The sequence below is a fragment of the Monodon monoceros genome, unplaced genomic scaffold (assembly GCF_005190385.1).
Source record: "Monodon monoceros isolate NGI ecotype Baffin Bay Population unplaced genomic scaffold, NGI_Narwhal_1 Super_Scaffold_14, whole genome shotgun sequence".
NCBI classification, from domain to species: domain Eukaryota; kingdom Metazoa; phylum Chordata; class Mammalia; order Artiodactyla; family Monodontidae; genus Monodon; species Monodon monoceros.
The window spans coordinates 59,345,960-59,367,881 of record NW_021703770.1 but is presented as its reverse complement, the minus strand read 5'-3'; the positions used below and the strand labels follow the sequence as shown (position 1 = coordinate 59,367,881).

General features: G+C 44.7%; 1 protein-coding gene and 1 pseudogene across 1 annotated transcript in view; one reads left to right on the top strand and one right to left on the bottom strand.

The window, feature by feature from the left end:
- Positions 1-345: 345 nt before the first annotated feature.
- Positions 346-21,922, bottom strand: part of SBSPON (somatomedin B and thrombospondin type 1 domain containing) — a 27,294-nt gene continuing 5,717 nt past the window's right edge. The window contains exons 2-5 of the mRNA XM_029222958.1: positions 16,141-16,335; positions 7,479-7,569; positions 5,781-5,957; positions 346-795 (exon numbers count right to left, since the gene is read on the bottom strand). Of these exons, the coding sequence (XP_029078791.1) occupies positions 678-795; positions 5,781-5,957; positions 7,479-7,569; positions 16,141-16,335 (581 nt within the window). The 3' untranslated portion in view covers positions 346-677. The remainder of the gene's footprint in view (positions 796-5,780; positions 5,958-7,478; positions 7,570-16,140; positions 16,336-21,922) is intronic.
- Positions 1,213-2,187, top strand: LOC114895494 (annotated as a pseudogene).

Genomic DNA, 21,922 nt, shown 5'->3' with positions numbered 1-21,922 from the left:
GCTTCTATCCCTGGTCGGGGAACCAAGATCCCGCATGCCGAGCAGCGCGGCCAAAAAAAAAAAACCAAAAAAAGAAAAAGAAAGTAGTTTTAGCAGAACTGTTGGTTTCGCATAACAAAATGCTTACTAAATCTCAGACAACTTGTCCTGTGGAAAATTATTTGTGACAATTTGCTTGAACTTATTATTTCAGAATTTATGGGATAATACATGGGAAATGTATGTGTGAGTGTATATATCTGTAGACATTTTTTAAAGAAAGAAGTTTTTAAGAGATTACAGAATAGAAAGAAAGAATGCAAGATTCAAATCGTGGATACCCTTAAATGACAACTTACCAATAAATGGACCATTAAAATGTAGTAAGTTTAGTGCAAACAGATGAACACTGTGTCCAATGGGCCACCTATTGAATGAGGAGACTCCAGGTGACAGGTCGAGGACAGAAAACCACAGGAGACTTTAGGGTGGGTCCTCAACTTAGTAAAAATGAAAATAAAGGCACTGTGTTTCTTGAGAACTGGCCCCCAAATTTCCCTTCTCTACTTCAGAGTGTGGCAACGACATATATTCAGGAACTTTGGCCAAAGGGTTTTTAAAGAATTATGAAGCGCTGAACATGACTTGCTAGTATTTAGCATGTTTACAAGCACATTTTGAAATACTTATATCACAATCTATATAAAAATAAAACTGTGAACAGCTGGACAGGAACATTGTTCTACTCGCCGAACTTTTTTCCAAGTTCCTTGACATCGAGGATTGCCAATTGCTTGCCAGTGGAGGGTCTGATTTCTGAAATGATATTTTGAAAATGTGTTATGCTAAAGCATACCAAAGAAAATTCTAATTTACAGAATTATAAATTGAGGTTTGTTGTTTTTTGGGTTTTTTAAGAAAATGATCACACCTTGAGTTTTGAAGTGTATTACAAATTGAAATTTAAAAAAATTGATCACAAAACTGAGTTTCCCTTCTTCAGGCTCTGTCACAACAAGTTACCAAGTAGTCCCTATTTGAGGACACCCCCTGTTGAGATTGTAGTTTGAGGTTACTGCATTCGTGTCTCTCACTTACTCTGAGTATATGAAGCGCTACGTAAGGGAAAATGGCTTTCTGTTTTGTGTACATTTAAATTAGAGGGGTCTGGCCTTTCTGCCTGTGGGCGCCGCCGAGTAAGCATCGTCGACATCTGCCCCCTCCACTGCTGTCATGTCTATATCAGAGTCACCCAAAGAGCCCGAACAGCTGCGGAAGCTCTTCATCGGAGGCTTGAGCTTTGAAATAACCTATGAGTGTCTGTCCTCAGACAGACACTGTGCCATTGTGAGCAGCGGGGAGCCCTCACAGATTGTGTGGTAGTGAGGGATCCAAACACCAGGCATTCCAGAGGCTTCGGGGTTGTCACGTATGCCACTGTGGAGCAGGTGGATGCGGCCATGAATGCAAAGCCACACGAGGTGGCTGGCAGAGTGGTGGAACCAAAGAGGGCCGTCTCAAGAGAAGATTCTCAAAGACCTGGTGCCCACTTCACTGTGAAAAAGATTTTTGTTGGTGGCGTTAAGGAAGACACTGAAGAACGTCACCTAAGAGATTATTTTGAACAGTGTGGGAAAATTGAAGTGATTGAAATCACAACTGACAGAGGCAGTGGCAAAAAGAGAGGCTTTGCTTTCGTAACCTTTGATGACCATGACTCCGTAGACAAGATTGTCATTCAGAAATACCACACTGTGAATGGCCACAACTGTGAAGAAAGGAAAACCCTATCTAAGCGAGAGATGGCTAGCACCTCATCCAGCCAAAGAAGTAGAAGTTGTTCTGGAAACTTTGGTGGTGGTCTTGGAGGGGGTTTTGGTGGCGATGACAGCTTTGGTCGTGGAGGAAACGTCGGTGGCCCAGGTGCCTTTGGTGGCAGCCGCGGTGGTGGGGGATATGGTGGCAGTGGAAATGGCTATAATGGGTTTGGTAACGGTGGAAGCCATTTGGGAGGTGGTGGAAGCTACAATGATTTTGGCAGTTACAACAATCAGTCTTCAAATTTTAGACCCATGAAAGGAGGAAACTTTGGAGGCACAAGTTCTCCCCTATGGTGGTGGAGGCCAATACTTTGCCGAACCATGAAACCAAGGTGGCTATGGCGGTTCCAGCAGCAGCAGGAGCTATGGCAGTCGCAGGAGGTTTTGATTACTGACAGGAAACAGAGCTTTGCAGGAGAGGAGAGCCAGAGAAGTGACAGGGAAGCTCCAGGCTACAACAGATTTGTGAACTCAGCCAAGCACAGTGGTGGCAGGGCCTAGCTGCTACAAAGAATACATGTTTTGACAATACTCATGTGTATGGGCAAAAAACCTCGAGGACCGTATTTATGACTAATTGTATAACAGGTTATTTTAGTTTCTGTTCTGTGGAAAGTGTAAAACATCCCAACAAAGAGTTTTAATGTAGTTTTTTTTTTTCTTTTTTGCACCCATGCTGTTGATTGCTAAATGTCTAATCATGACGCTTGAATAAATGTGTCTTTTTTTTAAATGTGCTGTGTAAAGTGAATCTCCTCTGAAGCCATTTTGGTAAACTACCCCAACAGTGCGAAGTTAGAATTCCTTCAGGGTGATGCCAGGTTCCGTTAAAGTTTATTTACAACCTGCTTTGGTGGAGAAGCTATTGTCTTCCGAAACCTTGGTGTAGTTGAACTGACAGTTATTGTGTTGTGACCTGGAGTTCACCGTGAAGAGGGTCACCCAAGCAAAGCCATGGAGTTTTTTGGTTATTAATATGATTGTTGGCGCATCCTATGAAATACATCTAAGTTGAATTATGGTACCAGGTAAAGTTAGAGATGGGAATGAAGCTAGTGTATCATGCATTATCATGTGTAATCAATAAACGATTTAATACCCTCTTAAAAAAAAAAATAGGGCTTCCCTGGTGGAGCAGTGGTTGAGAGTCCGCCTGCCGATGCAGGGGACACGGATTCGTGCCCCGGTCCGGGAGGATCCCACATGCGGCGGAGCGGCTGGGCCCGTGGGCCATGGCCGCTGAGCCTGCGCGTCCGGAGCCTGTGCTCCGCAACGGGAGAGGCCACGGCAGTGAGAGGCCCGCGTACCGCAAAATAAATAAATAAATAAAAATAAATTAGAGGGGTCTGAACTAAACGATCCCTTGAAATCCTTTCCAGCTCTTTGATTCCATAATGAAAAATGGGAGCAGTGAAAAGAAAAAAGCCATATTATTGAAATTATTATTTTTAAAGTCACTGGAATTTCAGCCTGGGTTGAAGGTGCTTTACAGGTACAAATTAAATTATAATATTCATTTAAAGTTAAAATATGGATGAGGTAGTCAGGAAAATATTAAGTCTAAATATTAAGTTTCTATTTCATGTGAATTCCTTACCCACTTTCCTGTTCCTACGTGTACTCAGTACAGAGGCTGTTGGGCACAGGAGACTAATAAACATAAATTCAAGTTATTAAATATTAAAATATACTATGGGAATAATGATTAACTGGGAAGGTCCGTATTTTTCTTTCAAATCTGTATTTTTCCCAGTTCTGTCTGACATATTTAAAATCATAATCCATGCCCATCACAAATTCTACCCTTCTTTTGGTTATGAATAGTGTTATCGTATTTAACTAGTGGATAAGTACAGGACTGGCATGGATTTTTAGGGTGGTAAAATGTTTTCAAGGGTCAATTCTTTTGGACAATCTATAGATTTCTGTAGATTTCTGTGATACGATGATTTACAAGAAATATATATTTGGTCATTCAAATGACCAAAATATATTTTTCATGTATATTTGGTCTTTGTTCACCGTTCCTGGCTGACAGCTCCCAAAGCCGTTGGAATTTCCTAAATGTTGAGAGTGATGCAAATGTCTTGTTTATGTGAATGAGGTGATTTTTGGAAGCACCTGAAGTTGAGAGTTGGTTGCTAGGAGAACTAACCAGGTGGTTAGAGGGTTGGAACTCTCAGTCCCACCTCCCCTCCCCAACCTCCAGGGAGGGGAGAGGGGCCGGAGGTTGAATCAATCAATAGCCAATGATTTAATCAATGATGCCTACATAATGAGGGCTCCGTAAAAGCCAAAAGGACAGGGTTCAGAGGGCTTCTAGGCCGGTGAACACGTGGAGATGTGGGGAGAATGACACCCCTTCCCACACCCTGTGCATCTCTCCCATCTGGCTGTTCCTGAGTTATATCCTTTTACAATAAACTGGTCATCTAGTAAGTAAATGTATCTCTGAGTTCTGTGAGGCGCTCTAGCAAATTAATCAAACCTGAGGAGAAGGTCATGGGAATCTCCGATTTATAGCCAGTTGGTCAGAAGCACAGGTAACAGCCTGAGCTTGAGAATGGGATTTGAAGGGGGCTGCGGAACGGAACGGTCTTGTAGGACTGAGCCCCTCACCTTGTGGAATCTGATGCCATCTCTGGGTAGATAGTGTCAGAACTGAGCTAAACTGTTGGATGCCCAGCTGGTGTCCCACGAACTGCTTCCTGTTGTGCGAAGAGAACCCCCTGCCCCCCACACTGGGAAATGGGGACTCCGAACATGAAAAGAGTTTCTGACCCTGCAGAGCTGGGCACACGGCTACTATCTCAGTCATGATTCTGAAATTTTGCGGTGGGTAGGAATCACCTGGGCAGGGTTCAGCAGACTGTGACCCATGGGCCAAATCCAGCCCACCCCCTTGTGTAGTCTATGAGTTAAGAATGATGTTTACTTATGATCCAGCAATTCCACTCCTGCGTATATATCCAAACAAAACGAAAACACCAATTCGAAAAGATACACGCACCCCAATGCTCATAGCAGCATTATGTACAATAGCCAAGACGTGGAAGCAACCTAAGTGTTTATCAATGGTTGAAATGGATATGTGGTATATATACTACTACTCAGACATAGAATGAAATTCTGCCATTTACAATAACATGGGTGGGCCTGGAGGGTATTAGGCTTATTGAGATAAGTCAGACAGAGGAAGACAAATACTGTATGTTATCACTTATATGTGGAACCTAAGAAAATAAAACAAACTAGTGAATATAACAAAAAAGAAACAGCCTCACAGATACAGAGAACAAACTGGTGGTTACCAGGTGGGGAGAGGGAGGGGGAAGGGCAACTAGGGGGAGGGAATTAAGGGGTACAAACTACTGTGTGTAAAATAAATAAGTCACAGGGATATATTGTTCAGCACAGGGAATATAGTCAATATTTTATAATAACTATAAATGGAGTACAATCTGTAAAAATTTTGAATCACTGTGTCGTATACCTGAAACTAATATAATATTGTAAATCAACTATACCTCAATGAAAAAAATAGTAATAGAAAAGAATGATTTTTATGTTTTTAAAGAGTTGAAAGAAAATCAAAAGGATATTTCATGATACATGAAAATTATATAAAATTGAAATTTTAGTGTCCATTAATACAGTATTATTAGAGCAAAGACACGCTTATCAGTTTACATAGTGTCTACGGCTGCTACTGTGCAGGTCTTCGGTAGTCACTTGTGAGCTTGGCCTGAACCCCAATGTCCAAATTCACTCACACATCTCTGATACAGAGCCTCTAAGTCCCAGAGTATGAACTGGGTCCTGGACTCTGGAATTGCCAGATGGAATGTTCTCCTCACTGCTTTGATTCCCCAAATCATGCCTTGATCTGCTACATCCTGGTCCGCTGTTCAAGACATGGAGAGGACAGATCTCCCCAAATGAGTACCAAGAAAAATCCTCCAACCAGCTTCCCTCCCTTACCCGTCAGAGTCCAGGCCGTCTCCAGAACATCGAAGGCTCGCAGAGTTCATAGCTGGAGGCTGACAATCCACACACACCGTGTAGCCCTCTCGGAGATACTGCATCCATCGGGTCAGGGGCCGGTTTTCCGTGGCGCAGTGGTGAGTCAATGACTCTGTCTTGAACTCCATACAGTATCTAGGGCAAAAAAAAAAAAAGGAGCAATTTCACTTGCTGTTAATTAGAAATGGCCTAACGCTGGAGAAAGGCTTAGGAAGCCTGGAACTCCCCGAGGACACGGGACAGCCTGGAGAAGGTAGGGCGTTGCATGGTCTCAGGTCACAGAATGCCTTGTCAAGTTTCTCATTCGCTGAGCTATGATGTCTGACTGACAACTGAACGTTTTTGCTGTTTTTCAGTCCATGGTTGAATTATCTGGTCAACACGAATTTGCAGAAACTTGTTTCATATTCTGTCTAGTCTGACCACAAAATTGTGTCTAAAAGCACATTTCAGCAGGAAAATTGCCCTTGATAACTTTGCTGAGATTTTAATGAATTACAGAAAGTGAACAAGACCTTGCTTGAGCCTGAGAACATGTGAGCCCCAGGACGGCTAGTCCTGGATTTCCAGGCCAGCACTTGTGTTTTTCTGCCCCACAAACATTCCTGGGACCTTCCCTGTTCTCCCCACCTGGCAGATGAGTTTTGACTTGAAGTCAAGCATCAAAGTTACACTGGGCATCACAGATAAAAGGACATGGGAAGCCGAGACATGTTTTCCTGTAACAGACTAGTGTCACCTTATACTGAGCTGCAGGAAACACTCTATTATGTGACTAGACTCTGAAGGCTCTGGGGGCGCATCCAGACATGGATGAATATTTTAGAGTCTTGTACTTAAAAGCAACACAATTTTGCAATTCTTCAGGGAAACAAAACAATGTGGCATTTTAGGTCCTAACTATGCTAAAATGGGCTAGTTTTTTTACATCCATACAATTATGAGCTGTAAAAAGTTAGATGGAAAGTGTCTGGAGAATCTGCTTCAAAGAAGATCTTTAATGACGGTAAGTATTATTTATTAGATACCTTAAGGTATTAAGGGAGGAAATTCTCTTGATGTAGCTTCAGTCAATTTCAGACAGCTTAACTCTGACATCTTTTCAATGATATTTTCTCATTAAATTCTCATAGCAACCTACGGGGTAGGAATTAATATTCTCAGTTTACAAGAAGGAAAAACTAAGGAGCAGTGAGAGGTAGTGTGGGGATTAGAACATGCAGTGCGTCTGGCGTCTCTATTCTGACCGCAGAAGGGTGGATTTCTAATGAGGTCAGAGGTTCCTCCCAGCCTGAGCCATTGGGTCTTGATAAAGTCCTCAGAGCTCAGGTGGAGGCCACGTTCAAATTCACCAGACGGAGGCGGTGCTGGAGTCCACAGTCCCCTAAGGACTATAAGATGAGCAGCCTTAGTGGGACTGATAAAATAGTATCACCTCATTTTTATACAGCATGTTTCTTCTTAGGGATCAGACCCCAGAAACAAATCTTTTTTAAACGTAAAACAGGGGAGGGACAAGTACTTCCCAGTTCTGTGATAAAGAGTCACATTTGTCAATGAACAAATAACAGAAGAAAACCCATGTAGCAAGTTACCTTTGTGGGCTGACTTGACCGACCAACCGGAAAAACATAAGTAAAAAAAACAGCAAGTTACCCAGCATCCTCTGTGTCTGTGGACCACTGTGGGGAGGCCGCTTTTCTTGTTCGCTGCTTGTTGAACGCAGAGGTAGTTATAAAGGCAGGGACTGGAAAAGGAGAATGATCTTGAACACGTGAAGCCTGAAGTACCCAGAGCGACATTTCCCAAACTTGGTTTCAAACCCGTCTAAAGCCTTCCATCCCTAAATCTATGGGACACCATCAAGGAGTGCAAGGAGGTGAAGTCAGAGTCCCCAGAAACGAATTCCATAAAGCTTTGTGCAGTGTAGCTGGGTAGGGAAGGGAACAGCAGGCTTTTGATAAGCATGCTTGTCTGCAGTGATGACACCGCGTGGAAAGGCAGGAGAGGGGCCAGGAAGCACAGCCCAGAGGGAATAATAAAAAGATGGGCAGGGTCGGGGGAACCAAGGAAAAAAGTAAGGTACTAGAGAAAGGGAGAGGATTTTTTTTTTTTTTTTTTTAGCTACGCGGGCCTCTCACTGTTGTGGCGTCTCCCGTTGCGGAGCACAGGCTCCGGACGCGCAGACTCAGCGGCCATGGCTCACGGGCCCAGCCGCTCCGCGGCATGTGGGATCTTCCCGGACCGGGGCACAAACCTGTGTCCCCTGCATCGGCAGGTGGACTCTCAACCACTGCGCCACCAGGGAAGCCCGAGGATTTTTTTTTTTAATGGAAAGAAGAGACACAGAGAAGAAAAGGGAAAGATAAAAAGAATAAAGGAAAAGGAGAGAGAGAATGAAGGAAGGAAGGAAATTAAGAGAGAAAAGGGGGTAAAAGGAGAAAAAAAAAAAAAAAGACAACCAGAGAGAGGAAATGAGAAAGGGAAAAAACAAAAGGAGGAAAGGGTCAATGTTCCCAGGTGTTCTGATAACCACAGCCTGGAAGTTTCACCATCAACCATAGAGCCCAGGGTGTGACCACCAGGTGCCGGCCAGCATAGCACTCTCCACACCAAACTCAGAGGAGAAAGGTCCTAAAGCATCTCTCCTCGCCCTTCTCCCCACTCCCACCTCTGACACTCTGGGTGGAAGAAAAGAAAACAGCCAGAAATCCTTCCCTCCCACCTCTGCTCTCTTATTTTGTTTGTCTCTAAGTCTGGGGGGGGGGGGGCATCTGTTGCTCTGTGTAGCACCTGGAGATAACCTCTTGATTCCACCCTGCTGTCAATTCAAGAAAGGCAGGGTTTTGCCTTGTTCATCACGGGAGCCCTCACACATTTACATGCTCAGTAAATATGTGTGCGAGGAATGAATGGGTCGATGAAGGAATGAATGAATGGATGAATGAAATTGCCACCAAGGTTCACGGGTCCTACTTCCCTGAAGTCTTCTGTTCCTATACTGAGCCTTGCAGCTGAGATGGCTCAACCATCCTTCTTAGCTCTCCTTTCAGAAACTGGACCGTCCCAGGAAGGGGAGATACCAGCTCAGGTTGACTTCTGCGATGCCCCATCATCAACAAGACCACAAGGGCGTGCGGGTACCAGCAGCAAAATAGAGGCTTCAAGCCCGCATGCTCATCTTGCTAAGCTCCTTCCTGCCACAAGATGGCAGCCTTAATTCCTCTTTAGATTTTCTGAATGAGGAGTCATTTTTCTACGGCATGGGAATATAAAGACAAGTGTAGCCACTTGATCCTAAGCGTTGCAGGCACCGCTTTTGCCCCGTGTGTCTGAGCACCTAATCTCTGGAGTCTGAACGCTACCCACATCTAGTGTAAACTACAGACTCCCAGCCGAGTGGCTCTTCCTCACTGTGCTAACATGTTTGTTTTCCAAAGAGAACATGTCATTCTTTCTAAATGTGACTGTAGCTTTTGAACTTCCAAAATCCACGGACGGAATCAAAAAGGACAAGTGAATGCATGTACGTTAGGATCCTTCTCTGTTTCTCTTAGACCTAATTATCAGAAACACAAACAGCGATAGGCTTTTCATTTTCTCATGTATTGTTTTCATTTCTGTTCTTCTGACGCATTTATAGGCTTATTCACTAAGTGAGGAATGCGTTTACTGCTACATCCACGTAGCATTATATCAGTCAAACTATAACATTTTCAGGTTGTGTTTCTTTAGCGCAAAACATATATCTGAGCTCCTAATTTGTACTGCAGGTATTATTACAAAAGTTCAAAGGCAATGCACTTAATGTGTAGCTCGGGGGGGGGGGGGGGGGGTGGGAAACTTGGTTAGGAAGTAGAGGGCAAGTGTATGACTATAGTTTCTGATACAAAATCTGAAGAAGAAGTTCTAAGATAATAAAAATAAAAGCTAACAGTGATGCCCCTCTAAGTTTCCAGGCATGATGCTAAGTGTTTTTCATGTGTTAATTCATTTAATTCTCATAACTCCACTCTGAGATAGACCCTATTATTTCCCCATTTCACAGATGAGGAAACTGTGGCCCAGAGAGGTTAAGAAACGTATTCAAGGCTCATGTCTAAATGTGGCAGGCTGCCTCTATTGCAATACAGATGACAAAGTTTCACTCTTTTAAGTTTCAATATTGCAGCATATTACCGATGAGTTGCTTAAATTCGGCTGTGTTTTCCCTTTCTGTGCCTGATCACTGCCCTTAATGCGAAGTGAGATTTGAGAGAGGAGAGAGGGAGATGGTAGCCCTGACCCTCGGATTTCCCTCAGGCATGGGGGCGGGGCGGGAAGTGTGGTCCAGGAGGTGGGGGTGGGCGCAGATTAACGCGTGGAGCAGCATGGCTCCTCGTACGTGTGTAGCCTGCTCGTTTACAAAGTGCTTTCACGTAGTATGTTACCGATCTTCACCAAAGCTTTGTCAAGAGGTGTTCTGAGCAGGTTTTCTCATCAGAAGACTGAGGCTCCTCGAGGTTAAGTGAAGGGAAAATAAATAGTAAATGACCAAGCAGGAGCCCCAGTATAGACACTAGCTTCTTTAAGACTTCCTATCCATGCCCAGTGTCAAGCCTCTGTGCTTATGACCCATCAGAGAAGCAAGCCAGTAACCCTGGACCTTGTCTCCTCCGTTTCCTGCCTCCTCCAGCCCGGGCTTGGTTTGGTGGCACATTCTATTGAGGGGGGGGTCCTTCCCTCTGGCAAGAGTCTAAAGTAAACGATCCAGATCTCCTGGCGAGCTCTGAACCAGCACCACTTTTCAACATCCCCCAGAAATTCAATTTTTCATTACTTAAGAGCAGTAAGTAATTCAGAAATGATTTTTGCCTCCAGCCCCGCTTTTGCCTCTGTGTGGAAGCACGTAAGCGGTGCCCCAGGACAAAGGCTCTCAGTAAACGCCAGCTACCCCTCCTTTCCCCTTCCTGGCAACAATATTCAATGTAATAGATTCTTCGTTAACAGACTGTCTGCCAACTTTTCTGGCATCCCATCCACCTACCACTGTTCGCTTTTACAACAACTTCCACTTCTAAAAGCGTGGCACTGCACCTGCTTACTTTGAACATAAAAGTAAATTAAATTTGCTCTGAGAATTTCATAAAGCCCTCTGACACAACGGGGTGCCACAAAAGCAGGCTTAGAACCACTAGTCTGTAGCATATGGTGTAGAAGACGACAGAGTGAAAATTTGACAAATAACACCAGCCTGGAAGTATACGGTTCATGATAATGCACGGCAATCTCGCAAGAGGAAAACGCATATAAACAATTGTCAGGATGGGCAACAAATATATAATATGGGTTTTTGCGTTTGTTTTTATGATAGAAATAGACTCATGATACACGTTAAGTGAAACAGAAAGAATGCAATGGCTACTTGATCATTAATAAGAGTGTCTCAGTGATCATGTTTCATTCACTGGCCTTGCACGGCCTTTATATTTCTACTTAGTTACCAGATTCTGTAACTGTGATTTTAAAATATAATACTACTACTAATATATGAATAGTAATGAATTTACAATATCAATATTAATTTGCAATATAATAATAATAATAACTAATGATAACACTTAGCAGCAAAACTATCAAGGGGGGGAAAACCCACAGGATTTAGAGCCATGAGATCCAGGTTTAAATTCTGGTCCCTTTACAAATGCTGTCATCTCACTGAGCTCCAATGTCTTTATGTGTAAACCAAGATTGATGACACTGTCCTACCTCCATGACAGGCAGAATAATGGCCCCTCCCCAAGATGTCCGTGTCCTAATCCCCAGAAGCTGTGAATATGTTATGTTACAAGGCAAAGAGGAATTCAAGTTGTTACTCGGTTTACCTTAAAATAAGGAGATCATCCTGGATTATCCAGATGGGCTGAATGTAAGCACAAGGGTCCTTCAAAGAGTCAGAGGAAGATGTTACCGTGGAAGAAAGGCACAGAAAGATGCAATGTTTCTGGCTGTGAAGATGGAGGAGGGAGGCCATGGGACAAGGAAGCTTCTGGATGATGGAAAACGCAAAGAAACCGATTCTCTCCCAGAGCCATCAGAAAGGAATTCAGCCCCACCTACACCTTGATTTGAGCCCAGTGAGACTTGTCTGACTTCTGACTATAAAACTCTAAGATAATACATTTGTGTTGTTTAAGTCACTAAGTTTGTGATAATTTGTTACCTCCAGCTTTCTGAAGTATTGACAAAAGGTAATACAACCACACCCTGCATGTGTTCCTCTAGAACATGTTTTCCTGTGAGTGAATCTCTTCATTTTACTGTCCTTCACCATTTTGGTAGGCTGAGAATTTCACAGTTTATCAAGTCCTGGTTTCATGAGGATTAAAAATATTATTTCAGTTCTTCCTGAAATAATAAAGATCAGAATGAAAATAAATGAAATAGAGACTAAAAAACGTAGAATATATCAATGAAACTAAGAGCAGTTTCTTTGAAAAGATAAAGTTGACAAATCTTTAGCTAAACTCACCAAGGGAAAAAAGAGGACTCAAATAAATAAAATCAGAAATGAAAAAGGAGAAGTTACAACTAATGCCACAGAAATACAAAGGATCATAAGAGACTATTATGAATAATTATACACCAACAAATTGGACAACCTAGAAGAAATGAATAAATTCGTAGAAATGTACAAGACTGAATCACAAAGAAATAGAGAATCTGAATAGACTGGTTACTAGTAGGGAAATTGAAACAGTAATAAAAGAATCTCCCAACAGACAGAAGCCCAGGACCAGATGGCTTCACTGGAGAATTCTACGAAACATTCAAAAACATTTAATAACCTTCTCAAACTTTTCCAAAAAATTGAAGAGGAGGAAAACATTCCAAACAAATTTTATGAAGCCTGAATTACCCTGATACCCAAACCAGACAAGGACACTACAAAAAAAGAAAATTACAGTCCAATACCCTTGATGAACATAGATGCAAAAATCCTCAACAAAATATTAACAAACTGAATCCAACTATACATTAAAAGGATCATATACCACAATCAAGTGGGATTTATTCCAGGGATGCAAGGATGGTTACATTGATTTGCAACTCAATCAGTGTGATACATTTACAAAACGAAGGATAAAAATCATATGATCATCTCAAAAGTTGCAGAAAAAGCATTTGACAAAATTCAACATCCATTTATGTTGCTGATGTCAACAAACTGGGAATAGCAGGAAAGTATCTCAACATAATAAAGGCCTTATTGACAAACCTACAGCTAACATACTCAATGGTGAACAGCTGAAAACTTTTCTTCTAAGAGGAGTAAGACAAGGATGGGCGCTCTTGCCACTTTTATTCAACATAGTATTGGAAGTCCTAGCCACAGCAATTAGGTAAGAGAAAAGAAATAAAAGGCATCCAAATTGAAAAGGAAGAAATAAAACTGCTACTATTTGCAAATGACATGATACTATATAGAGAGAACCCTAAAGCCTCCACCAAAAAATGGTTAGAACTAATAAAAGAATTCAGTTTCTCATAGGAACAAACTATGAGAAAGAGAAATTAACAAAACAATCCCATTTACACTTGCATGGAAAAGAATAAAATACCTAGGAATAAATTTAACCAGGAGGTGAAAGACCACTACTTTGAAAACTATAAGACACTGATGAAAGAAATTGAAGAAAATAAATGCAAGATATGCATTTTCATGCTTCCTGTTCCCTTTCCTGTGACCTGCATCATCCTTCTCTGAAGAGATCCAGGGCTGTGAAGGGGAAGGGGTCTGGGCATCCTGGAGCCACAATGAAGATTCAGATGTGCTGCAGGAATACGGTCTAGCAGCCAATCCCTATAACTGAACGGTGCAGTTGCTTTTTCTGATAGATCTGCTATAGGCTGTGACAGCCATCCAAAAAATCAATAATGTCCCACAGCGACTTCCTCCCTCAGCCTTTCTGCAGTGTTTCTGCAGAGTGCCTGAGCTGAATGAGAGCTCGTTCTGTGACCGTTGTTGTGAGCCCTAAATTATTTCCCTGCGAGCTTAACTCGACTGCCATATCCATGAAGGGCCTCTGCCATGGCCCTGCCACTACCCACTCCACTCCCCAAGAGATCTTTTCAAATCACAGATCTGATCACATTGGCACCTGCAGAAAACACACCAGAGGTTTTCCACGGCTCTTAAGAGAAAGGCCAGAATCCTAAACAGGGACCCCAAGGCCCTGCATCCTGGGGGGTGTCAGCCCAGCAGCCTCCCTCTCTGCTCCCCACACACTGGCCTTCCTTCGGCTTCTCAAATGGGCCTTGTGCCTCCCCCCGTGTTATATAAATCAGCCAAAGATGGGCCCTAGGTGGTTTATTTTCTCACAGCAGGCTGAGACCTGTTAGCCTCAAAAGCTACTGGCACCAAACTCAAAATTTTATACATGCAATTTTTAAAAAATTTTATTTATTTAATTTGTTTATTTTTGGCTGCACTGTGTCTTCATCGCTGTGTGGGGGCTTTTTCTAGTTGCGGCGAGCGGGGACTACTCTTGGTTGCAGTGCGTGGCCTTCTCATTGTGGTGGCTTCTCTTGTTGCGGAGCACGGGCTTTAGGCGTGCGGGCTTCAGTAGTTGTGGCACGCGGGCTCGATAGTTGTGGCTCGCGGGCTCTAGAGCACAGGCTCAATAGTTGTGGCACACGGGCTTAGTTGCTACAGGGCATGTGGGATCTTCCCGGACCAGGGCTCGAACCCATGTCTCCAGCATTGGCAGGCGGATTCTTAACCACTGCGCCACCAGGGAAGCCTCAATTTGTTTTTAAAATAGCCAAACAAGCAGATTTTTAGTCATTTAGGTCCTGCCTGTTTTGCATACCCTGTGAAACTACACCCAACATCTGCCGGCCGTTGATAAGGTAAAGCCTTACGGTTATAAGACCCCAAGCCGTCATGGCACCTGCCCTGTGAAGCCCCCAGAGACTCCAAACCATGCTGCTTGGCTAACATCACCTAGACACACAAGCTCCTGGCAGATTCCTCTCTTCCCCTTCTGTATGGGGGTCGCCATATCATAGCCTCTGGACATCCCCTCTCACGCAACCCTGTAAGGTTGTTGTGTGTTACTGACTCTCGTGGTCATGCGTTTTTCCTAGATCAGTCCCCAGATCCCTCAAACGCCCTACACCTGACTGTCTGGTTCGCCACACTGGTCTCTCTGCCTAGATAGCTCTGCATTTCTCAGCCTCATCTCCACATCCTCAGGGAAGTCACTCCTCTCCTGGCCTCTGGGGATGCCCTCCTCCACCAAGGCCAGGGGAATCTGCTTACGACACACACTCACAGCTCCCGACACCTCTCCCTTGTTCAGTACCTGTGGCACCACACTGAAGCTGTAATTTCCTGGGATTAGTTTCCTAGGATTATCTGCTTATCATCTCCCCCTCCCACTAGACTGTGATCTACCTGACAAGCAGACTCCATGTCAACATTTTTCCCCTGTTGTAACTGGCACTCAGCCCAGTGCCTGGCATCAAGTAGACTCTCAATAAATATTTGTGTGTGGAAGGAAAAAAGGGAAAAAATGGCTTAGTGAGGGTCACGCTGACATGGAATTTTCCAGGTTCCTATGAAAAACATGTGATCTTTGCTACCCTGAGAAACCAGTGTTTCGCTCTATCAGATTCAATCCCGATTAACACCCCTGTTTTGGCCTTTTTGTTTATTTCTGTGTGAGTTTCCTGTGGCTCCTGACTCATGATCAAGCCAACTCGTGGTCTCCTTGGCCGCGCCACAACCAGGACGATCTTCCCAAATCATAGATCTGATCACATCAGCTCCAATCCAGTCGGCTTGAGAGGAGAGGCAGGTGTTTTAATCATTTTATCATCCTTTCGGAATTTCTATTTTTTCTACTAGTTTCACATGTATGCAAGCATTCGTGATTCAATAGGAATGACCTTGAAAGGTGAAACAGGGTTATCCTTACTGGACACATCCTAGCCTGAGTGAAATATTCTCATCCTACCTGAAGTCTTTTGTGGTCAGCTTGACTGAGTTTGCCCAGAAACCACAGTGCGCGTCCGTTACACCGGGCGCACGCACTGCGGCAAGGGGCCACCACCGGGTTGTAACTGGGAGGTGGTGGGAGGAGGCCTTTACACAGCTGACGTATAATGCCTTGATCAAGTATTTCCTGAGCTTCCTATCTCCTCTGGGCAGACTGGCCCATCCCATTCCCTGCAGCTCATGGAACTTTCCCGGCCTGGCACATGGCCTTCTATGGGACGAAGGGATGCAAAGTCACCAGAGACCCCGGGGCAGCGGTCAGGGAAAGCGCAGTACCGAAGGCGTGCCCGCAGTCCTGGCCCTGGTGCGTCGCGTACTCCAAGCAGCCGGCTCTCTCCTCCAGGGCCGGGCAGGGCTCGCCGCCGTTCCGGGGCTCCTGCCGTACCGCGCGCCTCCTCACGCGGGCCGTGGGCCTGCACTGGTCCGCACAGCCGCTCCAGGGGCTCCACTCTCCCACGATGCACGGGCGAGCTGAAAAACAGCACGACGGGACGCACACCTGAGCAAACCCAGCGCCTGCCCAGCTGTTCCCGCCAACGCACACAGTCAAGTTCAGCCCACATACACTGCGCCTGGACCCGGCCCTGCATCAGGGGGAACACCCCAAGCTGACATTGATGCCACCCGCCCTGATGGTGAACTGATAAATGGGTATCTCTTAAAGGCAGGCGGATGTTCCAGGATCATGAAGATGGGTCTGAGCCAGGACACACCCGAGTAAAAGAGACAGATGTCTTCAGGGTACTTCCTCTTACTCCCCGGGCTTAGATCAGGTCTTTGCTCTTGTTTTCCTTTGAGTGTAACTTTATCCTCCTCTGGCCAGAACATTTTTATGGTAACAGTAACACACATTCATTGTAGAAAACATAAAGGAAAAAATATATATAAAAAAGAAAAGGTATTTCTCCCACCACTTACCCAGGTCAATTCTTGTTTTCTTGTTTGTTTTTTCTTTTTGCGGTAAACGGGCCTCTCACCGCCGTGGAGCACAGGCTCCGGACGCTCAGGCCCAGCGGCCATGGCTCATGGGCCCAGCCGCTCCGTGGCATGTGGGATCCTCCCGGACCGAGGCACGAACCCGTGTCTCGTGCATCGGCAGGCGGACTTTCAACCATTGCGCCACCAGGGAAGCCCAATTCTTATCAGGAAATGTGCCTCCATAAAACATGACTTAGGCCGCACGAAGGACCCCTACCCATTAGGTTTCTCCTGGGTGCTCTAGTCTCATCCTCCATGGCTCAGAGGCTCATACACTGTAAGAGGCGAAGTTTAGAGACAAGCAACCAGGGCCCACAGAGGGTAAGAATACCCAGGGTCAGGTATGAAGAGGCAGAGTCAGGGTGAGAATCTGGCTCTCAATGCTCTGTCCAAGACTGTAAAATCAATGTGGCTGCACATTTAACTTTTTCATTTAAAATCCCAAGGAGTCTTTTAAAAGGACTGTAATGAGTTTTTAAATTGAATTACTTGAGGACTTGAAATTGGATATAAGAAAAGGACAAGGAGACAGAAGATGTACCCTGAACCGGATGCCAAAACTCTTTCTTTCCCACAAAATGTGACCCACTTTTCCCAATCACCCTCATACTTTCAAGTTTCCAGAGTCTTCACCACGAAAACACCTGAACTTCTTTGAAATCTGATTGGACTTCCAACAGTTTGTACCTGAAAAAACTCATTTTGCCTCTCAGCAAACTCTAGTTTAGGGTTCATGGCGTTTGGAAGCTGTATCCTTTGGTAGCACATAACTACACCTGACATGAAAAGGGTCACATACAACGTAAAGCTCGGTCAGTAATCCAAAAATTTCAGACTGCTTTAAAAGATGCTTTTACTAATCATCTAAAAATTCATAGGCATCACATGTCAGCTACCTAACGAAGCAAGAACGAGCCACGTGAGAGTTGGTTCCCAGTATCTGCCACGCACACATCCTTTGGAAAATCAATAACAGGTCACTTCCTGCTCTTCATCTCTTGTTGACCTTCCCATTTTATTTTCACAGTCCCCTGATTTAATTGGCCCATAGAACCAGAAGGCATTTAAAGAGGCTGCCAGATTAGGAGCTGGTTGAGAAAGACACCTTCTGTTCTTAATTCCTTTAATAACTCTTTCTCCCCCAAATCTCTTCATCCCTGAGTCCAGCTAGTCCTGCCCTGATATGTTGGACTTGAACTACACTTAATAATACACTTAGGGCTTCCCTGGTGGCGCAGTGGTTGAGAGTCTGCCTGCCGATGCAGGGGACACGGGTTCGTGCCCCGGTCCGGGAAGATCCCACATGCCGCGGAGAGGCTGGGCCCATGAGCCATGGCCGCTGAGCCTGTGCGTCCGGAGCCTGTGCTCCGCAACGGGAGAGGCCACAACAGTGAGAGGCCCGCGTACCGCAAAAAAAAAAAAAAAATACACTTAATTCAAAGATTAAACATTTAGACATCACTATAAAATATAACTTTGTGGGATTTCCCAGGTGGTCCAATGGTTAGGACTCCATGCTTCCACTGCAGGGAGCACGGGTTTGATACCTGGTTGGGGAACTAAGATTCCACATGCCGTGTGGCACAGCCAAAAAAAAAAAAAAAAAAAAATAGTTATAGCCTAAGTAGGGAGCACTTTATTTTTTTATTTAAATATTTATTTATTTATTTTTGGCTGTATCAGGTCTTAGTTGCAGCGCGTGGGCTTAGTGGCATCCCCTGCATTGTAGGGCTGATCCTTAACCCCTGGACTACCAGGGAAGTCCTGGGAGCACTTTAAAAAAAATACAACTTTGCCATGGCTTTAACTCAGAACTTAGTAATACAGCCTTGGGTTACACCCTATCCCTATGGTAAAAGTTGACATGGGGGGATGAATTTAGTCTCTCAGTATTTTTTCAGTATTTGTGTCTCATGTCTCATAAATGTTTATTTTATTTGGTTTGACCAATAGGCAACGTCCTCACATCACAGAATCATTGAATCAACTGTTGTTCCTATGGGTTAAGGTTTGTCCTTGGCAAAATACTATGCCCTGTCTTTCCAATCCATGACTTTAACAGCCTCATAAAGAGAATCAGAAAGTTCTGGGGCCCTGAACAATCACATCTCGGGGATTTACTGTCAGAGAAAGTGAAAAAAGTTCACATAGACTTTCACCAGTGGAAAGGGGTTCCACAAAATATTTTGAGCTGGAAGATGAGTCTGAAGTATTTATTCCTATTCTGCACAAAAAATTCTATTATTAATTAACTTGTGAACTTTTGATTATTTGGATTACAGTTTGTCACAGGTGATCTTTTGTCACGGAGCTTGGGAGAAGTACAGAAACTTCTGACAGATTTATTACCACAAGTCATATATCTCAACTGCATGACACAGATTTCCTTTTGAACTCTTCCATTAGTGTTCCTGTTCCCTTCCCACTAAAGCTTACCTAACTCACATCTATACTTAGCATATCAAAATATTCTGTCTTCAAATCTGACTTTCTCATCCTTCTTGTTTCCCTGGCTGTCACTGGGGGCTGGCAGACTGTTATCCAGTGAGCGCAATCATCTCCTGACTCCAAGTCTGCCCCAGCTTCCCTGTGTCTTAATGCTTGGGATTTGATGACACCCTCCCACCCCTTTTAGCGGAAAGAAGCCCAGATTTTTTTTTTTAACATCTTTATTGGGGCATAATTGCTTTACCATGGTGTGCTAGTTTCTGCTTTATAACAAAGTGAATCAGTTATACATATACACATGTTCCCATATCTCTTCCCTCTTGCGTCTCCCTCCCTCCCACCCTCCCTATCCCACCCCTCCAGGCGGTCACAAAGCACCGAGCTGATCTCCCTGTGCTATGCGGCTGAAGAAGCCCAGATTTAATGGGTGCCTGGAAGAGCGGCAAAAGCTCCTTTTTTCTCCTTTGTTTCAAATCAACATAACATTCAGGTTGAGTTTCCCCAGAAGCAGACCCTGAGACATGGATCTGAATGCAAGCAATTTATTTGGGGAGGTGATCCCAGGAAATATAATAAGGGAATGGGGAACAGAGACAGAGAAGAAGACATAGAAGAGAGTAGAGGTAGGAAGTAGGCTCCTAAGCTTCTACTTTGGGTCCACTGGGCACCTCTGGCTCTGGGCTCACTGGGCACCTCTGGCTCTGGGCTCACCGGGCACCTCTGGCTCCGGGCTCACCGGGCACCTCTGGCTCTGGGCTCACTGGGCACCTCTGGCTCTGGGCTCACTGGGCACCTCTGGCTCTGGGTCCACCGGGCACCTCTGGCTCTGGGCTCACCGGGCACCTCTGGCTCTGGGCTCACCGGGCGCCTCTGGCTCTGGGCTCACCGGGCGCCTCTGGCTCTGGGCTCACCGGGCGCCTCTGGCTCTGGGCTCACTGGGCGCCTCTGGCTCTGGGCTCACTGGGCAGTGAGACAGTGGGTAGGCCAGAGCGCAAGGAATCATCAAGCCCTTCATGATGTGCCAGCTAGTACCCCTTCCTCTGGAGCTTTCTGTTTATCAGACGTCCCCTCTACGGCCACGAGGAGAACAGCCAAGAGCAGAAAAGTAAGTTATACAGTTCAATAACGAATCTGCACACAAGAGTAGGGTACATTTTTCCATGTCCTAACAAGGATATCCAGTCATATCCAAGTACAATTACCTTAAAAGATGTACCGCTAATCTTTTTTTTTTTCTTTTTTAATGATTTTTTAACCTCCTTCCATGGCTTTGCCATTGAATTCGGACTAAAATCCAACCTCCCTGCATGGCCCACAAAGTCCTGGGTGACCTGCCTGTGCCTGCCCATTGCTCCCACCCGGAGGCACCCCCAGTGCCCCCTCTGCCCCAGGCTGCACCCACTCTGGCCTCTTCACCCATCTGCCACACCCACCCAGGCTCTTTCACACTCTGGGACCTTTGTCTGTATTTTCCCTCTGCTGGAATGTTCCTCCCACACTGGGCATGGCTGGGTTCGGCTCATCCTTGAGGTCCAGCTGAATTATTTTATTTTCAGGGAGTCCTTTCCTGGCCAGCTCATCTAATTAGACACACACAAACACACACACACACCCCACAAAATTATTTCCTCTCAGAGCTCTGTGCTCCTTGCCTTCTAACATCTCCATAATTCAAATTACATAGTTATTTATTTTGTTTATTGCCGAGTTTTTTATTTCGTGCCTAGCACTTGGCACATGGCAGGTGTTCAGTAAATATTTGTCTAATCTGTGAGTCAATGAACGAATGAAATGGCATTGGGTGAGTTGCTCTTCCTTTCTAAATTAAATTCTACATCCAAACAGACTCTGGAAGTAAGAAGCCAAAGCACTGTCAGAGGCTCTAGGGTGGGAAGGAAAGCTGGTAGAAGGAAAGGGACAAAGTCAGAAACTCCCAGAGCCAGACACAGAAGACATTCCTCAACCAGGCGAGAGCTGTCTGGGCTCTCCTGGCGATGGTGGCCCCACAGGGTGTCCACTGGAAGGAACACTGCTTTCCATGCCTTAAGGTCAGGTAGAGACCAGCTTCTCCTGGCGGCCACACCCTGTCAAGGCCTTCTTAATCCATGTATAGCCCCTGTCAGTACCACCTCTTGAAAGTGACAAGCTCTTTTAATATTAACATCTATGGCATGAAGTGGTATTTCCTTTTATTTGAGTCCAATTTCCCTCACTTGAGAATTTCAGAATATGGTAGAAAAAAATCTGTGTTTATCTTATCTGTTCCACTGGTGGACTTACTGTTTCAGTAGACCCCCTTTTATCTTATCTGTTCCACTTGTGGACTTACTGTTTCAGTAGACCCCCTTTTATCTTATCTGTTCCACTGGTGGACTTACTGTTTCAGTAGACCCCCTTCCCTGCAGCCTTTGGACACATCTCTCTATAGACGTTTCCCCTCTCAGAATTACCACTGGACTTTCCCCATACCCATTCACAGCCCGGTGAGTGGTGGCAACTAGACACACTATTCTCAGTATGCAGGTACCATAGGGGAATTTAAAAAAAACTTTTGTTTTCTAATGCCTTTCTTGATGATGCCAAATACACACACACACACACACACACACACACACACACACACACACACACA